Source organism: Denticeps clupeoides, chromosome 11 (assembly GCF_900700375.1).
Source record: "Denticeps clupeoides chromosome 11, fDenClu1.1, whole genome shotgun sequence".
Lineage (NCBI taxonomy): Eukaryota > Metazoa > Chordata > Actinopteri > Clupeiformes > Denticipitidae > Denticeps > Denticeps clupeoides.
Window position 1 is genome coordinate 3932670 of NC_041717.1, and position 11907 is coordinate 3944576.

The following is an 11907-nucleotide window of genomic DNA, read 5'->3' on the forward strand; positions in this document are numbered from 1 at the left end:
TTTTCTTTTATTCTGTTATGCTTTTATTATTTTATTCAGTTAAAGGAAACAGGTAGGTACAAGTGAATGTGGGAAATCCTCCATTATGGCTCAGTAAAATGTGATAAATACCGTCAGTACTATGTATTATTTGCTTAGATATACCTGAAGTTGGATGGATGTAGCACATAATTTCATACAAAGCATATCTTCAGGATTCATAGAAATGAACAAAGTGAAGCATTCGGTGCACTACCATCTCAAAAATTCAGATTATCAGAGCTTTAATTTGACCTTCTTATTCTCTGGGTTCTATCTTGTGAAAACAGATTTTGCTTTAATTTCTTATGTCAGATCACTCACTCCTACTTCAAAAACCCTGGTAGGAATACGTTTTCTGCAACCTGACACTAATCCAACATGCTAATCAGTTGTGTAAAAGCAGATTTGTGCAGAGAAGAGCAGAGGAAGCATCAGTTCTGCAAATCTGTGGATGTGTAACAGCTACCTGTGCTTAACTTTCAACAAAGTGTCATGTTAGGGATAATAGGGATGTTTATCTAAAACAAGGGTATTTATGCATGAAAATTGAAGATTTCCTATGAGAGTGATGCCTTGGTTTTGGTCTCTATAGATTTCATCCTAAAATTCAAAGTCATCCTTGAACTCATCTGAGCTCATCTTTCCTTGCCTTTGAGAAAAAATCTTTTTGAAAAAAAAAACACCCTATTTGTGATCAATCTTTTCGAGTAGAAAACTGACCTCTAGTGTCCAGGCTGTTTGTCACATCAGCGTGAGACTGAAAACAATAGAACTTTGTCAGTATGACTGAGGCAGATTTGTATCAAGAACAAGTTGTCCAGCATGACACGATGTGTGCACAAGACATGCTGTGTCCTGCCCTGTTTGTTGGGTAACTTCACCCAATCCAAAACTAGAATGACAGATCAACGCTAATCTTTTTTCGGGTAAAGGAGGAAGACCCATTTCATCCTGCCGCTCTGTGTCATTACTCATTGTAGTTATTTAAAGGGGCGTTTCCTCTCAAGCCAGTGAAAAAGAGAGAGTTCAGCCCTTTCTTTCTTTAAAAGCCAAGCTGGTAAACCCCTCCCTCTCCTACAGGCCCTGAGAGTAAAAAAAAAAAAAAAAAAAAGCATACACCCCCCCCCTCGCCCATCAGATCTCCTCTGTCATTGGCTGTGCCTTTCTCTCGCTCTTTCAGTCCCTCCTCTGCAGCTCTCCAGTCTGCGCTGAGTTGCATACTCATACTCGCAGCTACGCTGGCAGACGTTGCTCAAGATATTCCCTCCTCAAGACCGAGACAGCGCTGCAGAGGTAGAGGAACCCTTCTCTTCATTCATCTTTCACTCTGGTACTTTTCTGATTGGCTGACAGCGAGGGAAGTGCGCTGGTCAGTATGACCAAGTGAGAGCCCTGGTGTGAGCTGCTTCGTGGCCCTCCGAGCCGCCGAGTGTTGAGTTGTAATGACGCTTTGTTTGGGCTCTCTCCACCCTGAAACCACTTCTAACTTCTAACCACTTCTACATGCTTTGGGGGCTACAACAGAGGAGCACATGGACTAGACGTTGCGTAACCACTGCCGCTCAGGTTGTCTGTACGGCTGATAACGTTCTTTGGTTACGTTGTGTTTCCAAAGTTAGTCGTGCAAAGTGCCGCGACTTGAGAGGAAAAATAAGATTTGCGTGCATTTTGCGAAAAGGAAAAAAGGGTGAATGACTTCTTTATGCGTGCTTCTTGGAATTCCCTCCGCTTTTCCTGGGAATCTGAGAGCCTCTGCCAACTGATAGATGAAAGGGATACCTTCACAGATACCTGTATTCTCACCACAGAAACCTGCTTATTCACCGTCCCTCACTGCTGGGAAATCCAACACTCTTTCACCCCTTCTCGACAGGCTCAGCAAAGGAGAACCCCTGGAGTCTGCAGACCGACAGCCATGACCCAGAGCAAAGGGGAGAACCCTCTCCCACGGAACCGCCTGCAGCAGATCCGCCAGGGCATCCAGCACCGCTCCGTCACGGCACGGAAGAAAGTAGAGAACATCTCGAAGAATGATGTTAAGAGCTTCTTCAGGAGAAACTCCTTTGTCATTCTCACCATCATCGCTGTTGTCATAGGTAAGATCGCAGTCTTCATCGGAGTGGAGAACCTGGAATTTTATCTACTTGGACAACAACGTGTATTTGTGTTGGTTTATGGCTCCCTCTGGTGAGGCTGCTAAGCATGTTCAGGGATCTTGATGTGACTTTTGCCACAGATTAGTTTACAATGCGATGTAAACGTGTGCGCGCGTGCGTGTGTGTTTTTTTTTTTGGCAGGTATAATATTGGGATTTGCCCTGCGACCCTACAAGATGTCCTATAGGGAAGTGAAATATTTCTCCTTTCCTGGGGAGCTGCTCATGCGCATGCTGCAGATGCTGGTGCTTCCTCTCCTGGTCTCCAGTCTGATCACAGGTGAGTAGAGGCATGCTGCCACGACTGCTGGATTTCCCATGCCATGGGATCGATCATGTGATCACATTTAACAAGGCTTTTATGGCATCTGACATAAAAACATTGGTTGGTAAGTTGTGTGGCCTTTTTTCTTCTTGGCAGATTTTGGAGATTGAATCATTCGTGTCAATTCCCATAGATGCCCCAATGAATGTGATGTACATTATTTTTTAATCACAGCAGGGAAACGGACAACTTTCACATTCTGTTGTACATGGTGGTTGGCTTTTTTGTTAAATACCAATTTTTTTAACAAAACCAGTGTTTTAGGTTTAAAACAGGTTTGCCTTTTTTTGATGGTCAGTACTTGTGCAGTTAGAATTGAACACGTTATTTAGATAACCTTGGAGGAAAGGGAGAATTGGCAGGAAATGTGACACCATCCAGATGCGTTTTCACAGATGGAGATGTGACCAGGTGACGCAGGGGACGGCCTGACCCATGTGGCAATGGGAACATATGCTATTCCTGTGTGGCCTGTGGTCAGAAATTGCCACGTCAAAGCAGGGGGTAGTGCAGCCTGAATGGGGTCATGGGTCTTTGGAGCCATGTCGAGATACAGCCACAGGACACAAAGGCCTTATTTACTGGCTCCTGAAAGCTGGGCCTCTGTGGAGAGCTTACCGAAGTCCTGTCCCTCTAATAGAATTTCACAGATAGGAGGCTTTTCCACTGAAAAAAAGAAGAATGAATAGGTGAATAGGACTGAGCGGGTTAATGCCATTTAGAGAATTACTCACTATAGTAATGCACGGAAGTGTTAAGAATGAATAATTGTACTTTGGAGGAACTATTATGAGTCAATGCATTTTTGTCTCTGTATTGATTCTAGATGCTCTGCACAAAGCCATCATTGCTCATAACATTGCAATGGTTCAATTGTATGAAAAAGAAAATTAAATAAATGACAGGTAATTTTTAACACAACATGGGACATAGAGCTGTAAATCACTTTTTAGATTATACAGACATTAATTGAGATTAAAATGACAACAAAAATGTATATACACTATTGTTAAAGAGTTTAGAGTATTTAGATATATCTTTTTTTAATAGAAAACAATTGCTTGTCCCATTGTTAACACATCAAAAACTAAACTCTAGCCTAGACATTGTCCATGTTATAAATGAATCTGGTAACTGGAAATGTCTATGAAATATCTGCATACATGTATAGAGGAACTTTATCAACAACAATTTAAGACAAGTTTGTCACTTTCTAAGCTTCTTTCATTTTTTGAAATCCATTTTCAATTATTTTAGTGTTATTTTATTACTTTTGTGTTTTTTTTTCTATTCAAACCCATGTCATGTTTAGGGTCATTTAGGGTCCTGAATAAAACATGGAAATTTCTAAATAACCACAAACTTTTCAGTGTGTACTTGTACACATGCGCTTGAAAGCGCCTAAAGCTAATTATGATATTTGATGAAAGGCTAGTTAGTAAAGTAATTTTGTAAATATGTATACATTTCTCATCATTTGAGATTAAAATCGTAATAACTATTTTATTACAGAACAAATTAGTTTGCCAATGGAAAGTGATTATTCCTGAATTGCCTTATGGTAACGTCTGTGGTTTGGTCTGATATTTTGTTTCTCTGAAGGATCTCTTTATGGGAAAGTCATTTGTCCTATGAATAAGCTTTTAGGGGGTAATGCTTCCCGTTTCCAGGGCGATGAGGATCATTACTGTGCCTTTGAGAACATGACTACTCAACAAGGTTCCCAAGCTTGACAGAAAGGAGCAGGAAAGAGAGGCGAAGGCGAGGCCAGGGGCTATGAGATCAACGCGCCAATGGACCAATAGAGGGGGCCGGAGGCCGTGAAGGGGGCACAAAATTTGTAATCAAAAGAACACATATATCTCCCTGACACAAAAGCCACCTTCTCTCGGGCACTGCTGAATGACAGAAATAACATGTGTAAGGCTGCTGACACTTCGGAAACAGACATTTAATTTTACTGCCCTTTGATCCATTGTTCTGTAAAAGCTGTTGTGCATCTCACAAAAGCTTTGCTTCTTTATTTGTTTCTTTATCGTACGCCCCCTTCTCGTTCTTTTTAACTCTTTAGGGTGTGCTGAGGCAATAAAAAGGGGGTCAAAGCCAGTGCCTAAAGTTTAAATCTGTTGCGTAGTCTTTGTAGTGAACGATAACTAATTCTGTTTTATTCCCTTTGTTGACGGATTTCACAAGACAACAATATCCTTATATCATATTGCAGTGATGGAATATTTTACAAGAGCTGAATGCCTTTTGTCCTGGATGTCACTATTTTATTCAGAAAGGTTCCTGAGATCTGTGAGAACTTTCTAAGTGGAGATATGAATCTACGTGGAATTTAACTTGAAGCTGTCTCCCAGGCATGGCAGCCCTGGACAGCCGGGCATCCGGGAAGATGGGCATGAGAGCCGTGGTGTACTACATGACCACCACCATCATCGCAGTCTTCATTGGGATCGTCATGGTGCTCATCATCCACCCGGGCAAAGGCAGCAAGGACGAGTTCTCCCGGTCACAGAAGATAGAGCAAGTCAGTCCCGCCGACGCCTTCCTGGACCTGATCAGGTACCTGGTGGCCAAATGGGAAGAGTGACCTCACTCTGTGTTTCTCGGGTTCTTCCACAGCATATTTTCATTTTTACTAGATTTAGGCCGACTGATCACTGACGGTAATGGTTTCCTAGAAGCGTCCATGATGCTAAGGGAAACATATAATAATAATAATAATAATAATAATAATAACTAGAAGCCAAAATTCCAGGGGAAATTTTGATGGGCCTGTCCGGGCGTTTTTCGTAGGAGCGCGGGCATGCTAACATCAAAAATGCTAACAGGGCTTGGCCAAGGTGCTTCACATGAAATTTGGTGACGTTTGGAGCATGTTTAAAAATTAGCATGTTAGCATGCTAATGCTAGCATGCTAACATCAGAAACGCTAACAGGGCGTGTCCAAGATGCGTGACGTTAAATTTGGTGATGTTTGGAGCATGTTTAACAATTAGCATGTTAGCATGCTAATGCTAACATCAAAAACGGTAACAGGGCGTGGCCAAGATGCGTCACTGTAAATTTGGTGACGTTTGGAGCATGTTTAAAAATTAGCATGTTAGCATGCTAATGCTAGCATGCTAACATCAGAAACGCTAACAGGGCGTGTCCAAGATGCGTGACGTTAAATTTGGTGATGTTTGGAGCATGTTTAACAATTAGCATGTTAGCATGCTAATGCTAATATCAAAAACGGTAACAGGGCGTGGCCGAGATGCGTCACTGTAAATTTGGTGACGTTTGGAGCATGTTTAAAAATTAGCATGTTAGCATGCTAATGCTAACATCAAAAACGGTAACAGGGCGTGGCCAAGATGCGTCACTGTAAATTTGGTGACGTTTGGAGCATGTTTAAAAATTAGCATGTTAGCATGCTAATGCTAACATCAAAAACGGTAACAGGGCGTGGCCAAGATGCGTCACTGTAAATTTGGTGACGTTTGGAGCATGTTTAAAAATTAGCATGTTAGCATGCTAATGCTAACATCAAAACCGCTAACAGGGTGTGGCCGAGATGAGTCATGTTAGATTTGGTGATGTTTGGACAATGTCCCTAATAAAGCAGCCAAAGGACCAGGGGGTCTTAATAATGTGGATGATTGTCATCCTAATGAAGCTGCTGGTTTAATCTGCCATTGAATTACAGTGCTGGCGCTGCTGCTGTATCAGTACCCCTTGTAGGACCCCCTTTGCTGGCAATGACACAGTAGCAGTACCACTTAAAAGGGGCCCCATTTTACCAATGCTACCAATGCTAAAATTAGCATTCAATGCATTCTAATGGGAAAATGACCCTGTTTGAGCGTTAATAGCTCGGCCACGCCCAGTCCGATCGCTTATAAAAGTAATAGCACACCTCACACAATATAGTACTAATTTTTGATATATAGCACGCCGGTGTGCGTGCTTCGGTACGACCCGCATTAATTGCCGAAGAGTGAGGCTGAAATAATAATAAATAAATAAATTTTTGTTTTTCCCATTGACACTTTTTTGTTTTTTCAAATTTGTGCATAATCCGTAAATCAGACAGAGACAAACCATACGTCAAAAAATAGGTCTTGATGAGATCTACGAGACACCATTAAAAACTTTTTTCTATGTCAAACCATCTGGACACAAAGTCCAAAAAAGTCCAATTTTGGACTAGGATAATATACGCGTTCCGAAAACGCTTTTTGGCGAATTGCGCGCGGACCGTAAATCCGGCCGAGCCGAGCCATATGTCAAACTGTGCGGAAGGAAAAGCCGCACGACCTGATATGAGACTTGTGTGTGTGCTGTGAAGCGTTTGATCGCAAATCTTAAGAAACCAAATTTTTTCACACTTTTAATGTTTTGATCACAATTTGTGGCCCTCCTGTAGTCCCCATACAAGCAATCAATATGTCATTTTGTGCGGAGAGGTCAGGCCTTCGGCCTGACCTCTCCGTTTTTTTTTGTGCGTCTCACGGCCTTAGCGTGGCAGCCACAAATGCGAGACATGGCATTTTTCCCTTCTTCCCTATTTACCATGTTTTCCTGACCACTGTTGGTGGTAGCAACACATCCAATATGTCAGATTGTGTGTCTCGGCAAGGCCTTCGGCCTCGCCTCGACTCCCGTGTCTCTAGCTTTTACGGCTGGTCACAGGGAGCTGAAAACCTCTTCCTCTGTGCATTAGTAAACCACACTTTTTACACTTTGAACCCGATTTGTGGGCGGGCCGTACGACTTACCAAAATAAACAATACGTCATATTGTGCGGAGTGGTCAGGCCTTCGGCCTGACCACTCCGTTGTTTCTGTGCGTTTCACGGTTTTTGCGTGGCAGCCTTGAACGTAAGACATGTCCTTTTATTGCCTTTTTCCCAGTGTTCCGGGTTTATCCGGATTTTCCAAACCCCCGTTGGTGGCACCGACTCGTCCCATATGTCAGATTGTGTGTCTCGGCAAGGCCTTCGGCCTCGCCTCGACTCCCTTGTCTCTAGCTTTTACGGCTGGTCACAGGGAGCCAAAAACTTGTTCATAGCACGATAGTAAACGGTACTTTTTACACTTTGAACCCGATTTGTGGGCGGGCCGTACGACTTACCAAAATAAACAATACGTCATATTGTGCGGAGTGGTCAGGCCTTCGGCCTGACCACTCCGTTGTTTCTGTACGTTTAACGGTTTTTGCGTGGCAGCCTTGAACGTAAGACGTGTCCTTTTTTGCTGCTCCCAGCACAATAGTAAGTGGTCTGTCATGCTGACAGGCCCAAATAATAATACATTTACTTATAAAGCACATTTTCAAAAACAGAAAGCTGTTCACCAAAGTGCTGAACAGATAAGAAATAATGCACTGAATAAAACAATGGATGAGGATAAAATTATCATCAGGAAATAAAGAAATAAAATAAATAACGAATTACATTTTTTAAATTAAGAAATAATAATAATAAATAATACATTTAAAAAATTAAAAAACGCCTGGGTATATGGTAGGTTTTTAAAAGGCTAAAATGGCTGGAGAGAGTTTGATGTACAATGGTAAGGTATTCCAGAGTTCCGGAGGTGGATTTTAGCCCTGTTCGAGGGACAACCAGAATCAGCTCATTAGATGACCTTAGGGTTTTGTCTGTTCTTTTCTTTTGTAGTAAGTTAGCAATATATGCAGGAGCTTAGCCATTTAGTGCTTTAAAGACAAAGAGTAAAAACTTAAGTCTAAAATGAACTGGTAGCCAGTATAGAGACACTAAAACTGGTTTAATATGACCTCTTTTCGTTGTATTGGTTAAAACCCTTGCTGCCGCAATTTGGACTAACTGCAGGCGGGCAATTGAGGACTTATTTAGATCTGCATATAAGCCATTGCAATAATCTAACCAAAAGGAGATAAAGGCATGAATAACTTTATCTAGGTCTGTGTGGGAGAGAATATGTTTAATTTTGGAGATAAGACGCAGTTGAAAATAAAACGCTCTGACAACAGAGTTAATTTGCTTATCAAAGTGGAGCTCAGGGTCGAAAATGATACCAAGATTCCTGACACAAGGCTTCATAAAAGTGGAGAGAGGAGCGATCTGTTCCAGAACTGGAGTTGCATTTGTGGAGGGTCCAAAAAGAATGACCTCAGTCTTATTTACATGAAACTGCAGGAAATTGCTTGCCATCCAGAATCTGATGTTCATAGCATTCAAGTAGTCTGTGGGCCTTAGAGGCATAATTTGGTTTTAGTGGCATGTACAGCTGGGTATCATCAGCATAACAGTGAAATGAGATACCATAATCTTTAATGATTTGGCGAAGTGGGAGCATATAAATAGAGAACAATATTGGCACTAAAACTGAACCTTGTGGGACCCCATTCATAAGAGGTGCCGCATAGGAAAGGAAGTTCTCTATAGTCACAGAGAAGGTTCGGTGTCTGAGATATGAGTCGAACCATAAAAGAGCTGCACATTCAACACCCGCCTAATGTTCTAAATGGCTGATCAGGATGTCAAGGAATCGAACGATGCACTGAGGTCAAGGAATATTAAAATTGAACTTTCCCCTGAGTCAACTGTAAGAAGCAGGTCGTTTGTTACATGCAGCAGTGCAGACTCTGTACTGTGAAGGCTTTTAAAGCCTGACTGAAACATTTCAGCAATATACTGTATATATTACAGGTGGAGTGTCAAACAAAAACTGAAACATGCCACTGTGCCTTTATCCAGAAGTGCCGTTTGCCCTGCAGTAGGACTTATTTTATTCATTTCTTCTTTTCCAGAAACATGTTCCCTCCAAATCTTGTCCAGGCCTGCACTCAGCAGGTGAGACTTTTAGATGAACATTTACCTACAAAGAGCCTTTATTTACTTCTCTGTCCATTACGATGAGACATGTTTATGGGGATATTTCATGAAATGAGGAGTTAATTTCATTAAAGTGGTAAAGATGTATTATCACGGCAAAATTTTAAGATTTCTGTGGCTGCTAACTGCGGAACAACAAAAATCTTTTTTGTCCATTCAAACTATAATTTGATTCGTGAGGAACACTAACACATGCAACTATTTTGAAATGAGCTCTTATTAGCAGTAACAAGAACTTCAAAAAAATAAAGTGCATAAAATGTTTAAATGCAGTTATAAATCATATGCATAAGACTGCTGCTTCATTACTGTCAGTACTGTTGTTTATAATTATGCCATTAATCTCTTTTATAGTTCAAGACACAATATGGGAAGAGGGTGGTGCACATTAAAGTGACAGTGAACGACACAACTCTGGACCTGACCAACAGCTCTCAGGAGATCACACGGGAGGAGGTGATCCCTGTTCTGGGAACAGTGAATGGCATCAATGCACTTGGCTTGGTGGTGTTCTCCATGTGCTTTGGGTTGATCATCGGCAACATGAAAGAGCAAGGTCAGCCTCTCAGGGACTTCTTTGACTGCCTCAACGAGGCCATCATGAGGCTGGTGGCTGTCATCATGTGGTGAGTGTGGTCATTTAATCTGGATTTCATCAGAAAATCTGTGGCAGGTTAAGCGTATGACAATATTTTGTGCATGTTGAGTATGTACTCTGTTCTCATGTCTCAGGTATGCCCCTCTCGGCATATTATTCCTGATTGCCGGGAAGATTGTGGAAATGGACGACATCACTCAAATGGGTGGTCAGTTGGGAATGTACACAATAACAGTTATTATTGGCTTGCTAATCCATGCCATACTCGTGCTCCCCATGCTGTACTTCATTGTCACACGGAAAAACCCATTTGTTTTCATTGCCGGCCTGCTGCAGGCTCTGGTCACAGCTCTCGGGACGTCATCCAGGTGACCTACACTCCTTCATGTGACCTTTTTATCTCCGGTGCTTTCTGTTCTATGATTGGCTTGTTTTTTTTGCTCATGTAGCTCAGCCACATTGCCAATCACCTTTAAATGCCTGGAGGAGAACAACAACATTGACAAGCGGGTAACGCGTTTTGTGCTTCCGGTGGGTGCCACGATTAACATGGACGGCACAGCCCTGTATGAGGCTCTAGCTGCCATCTTTATAGCCCAGGTCAACAATATGGATCTGAACTTTGGCCAGATCCTTACGATTAGGTATGCTGGAACCACTGTGGTTGTGTAATTAGCAAATTTGTACTTTTACACACCAGAAATGACACACCAAAATACATAAATACACTTCCCTCCCCTGTGAAACAGCATCACAGCAACAGCCGCCAGCATTGGTGCAGCCGGCATCCCCCAGGCTGGCCTGGTTACCATGGTGATTGTCCTGACCTCTGTTGGACTGCCCACCGATGACATCACCCTCATCATTGCAGTGGACTGGTTTCTGTGAGTACAACATGGCCTATAGCTAACTTTTGAGTCATAAAAACTGTATTTTTTATTTTGGTTGAAAAGGAAATTTACTGCCTACATTTGCCTGATGATAGAGGACGAGAACTGTGTGATTTTTGACTTGTAAATAGTGGTCACACGCTTGTCAAAAATAAAGGCCAAAACAGAAACTTTGTTAAGCCAAATCTGCATGGAAATTTTTAATAAACAACTGGTGTAATAATAAATGAACAGTAATATAATAAGCTAGATATAAAATAGATATTATCTGTACAGAAAATGTTGATATTGGATCTCTTTAAGAAGCAAAAATGCAGCTTTCAGCAAAAGTAAGAATTGTATTATGCTCACTTGAAGCTCTGTTTTAAAAATTATGTGATGCACAACATAAGGAAGCAGCATATACGTACCTAGTATGACAGAACTAATATGCACTTTATAAAACAGTTTTATTCAGGTTTCTGTATGGTGGTAGTAGCCTAATTAAAAAGAAGGCCACAAAGTCCCAGGTTCAAATCCCACTTACTACAATTGTGTCCCTGAGCAAGACACTTAACCCTGAGTGTCTCCAGGGGGACTGTACCTGTCACCACTGATTGTAAGTCTCTGTATAAGAGCGTCTGGTAAATGCCGTAAATGTAAATGCCCTACTGGAGAACTGACCGTTCTGTTTGTTTCTTGACTAATCTAAGACCACGAAGTCTACATAAAAATGATCTGTGGCCTCCTTTTCTTTAGGGATCGACTGCGCACAACCACCAATGTGCTTGGAGACTCGATTGGTGCAGGCATTGTCGAGTACTTGTCTCGACATGAGCTAAAGCTGAAAGATGAGGAGATGGGCAACTCTGTAGTGGAGGAGAAAGAGATGAATAAGCCCTACCAGCTGATCTCACAGGAATGTGAGAACGAGAAGACTCCAGACAGTGAAACTAAAATGTAGAACCTGATTCTCTCAGTGTTTTTGATACTGTAGTTGTTTTCATTGATGAAGACGGTTTTCTTAATGACAAGTGTTGGGTGTTTTTCACCCCTCATTTTTGTTTTGTT

At 41.8% G+C, this 11907-nt stretch overlaps 1 protein-coding gene across 2 annotated transcripts; it reads left to right on the forward strand.

Annotated features, from left to right (window-relative positions):
• The first annotated feature begins 1178 nt into the window (after positions 1-1178).
• Positions 1179-11800, forward strand: slc1a3a (solute carrier family 1 member 3a). 2 transcript variants are annotated; one of them, XM_028996300.1, is made up of 9 exons: positions 1937-2117; positions 2319-2456; positions 4862-5066; positions 9285-9327; positions 9724-9995; positions 10102-10335; positions 10417-10611; positions 10717-10851; positions 11596-11800. In XM_028996300.1, the coding sequence occupies exons 1-9, from the start codon at positions 1937-1939 to the stop codon at positions 11798-11800; spliced, it is 1608 nt and encodes a 535-aa protein (XP_028852133.1). The 2 variants fall into 2 exon arrangements, with proteins under 2 accessions (XP_028852134.1, XP_028852133.1); XM_028996301.1 differs by lacking the exons at positions 10102-10335; positions 10417-10611; positions 10717-10851; positions 11596-11800 and adding an exon at positions 1179-1314 and having other exon boundaries at positions 1895-2117; positions 9724-9999.
• The last annotated feature ends 107 nt before the right edge of the window (positions 11801-11907 follow it).

Bases quoted from the DNA above. Each gene is read 5' to 3' on its own strand.
- slc1a3a (XM_028996300.1), top strand. From the start codon at position 1,937: ATGACCCAGAGCAAAGGGGAGAACCCTCTCCCACGGAACCGCCTGCAG. The intron at 5,067-9,284 runs GTACCTGGTGGC...CTTCTTTTCCAG, and splicing joins GCCTTCCTGGACCTGATCAG to AAACATGTTCCCTCCAAATC. The intron at 9,996-10,101 runs GTGAGTGTGGTC...CTCATGTCTCAG, and splicing joins CTGGTGGCTGTCATCATGTG to GTATGCCCCTCTCGGCATAT.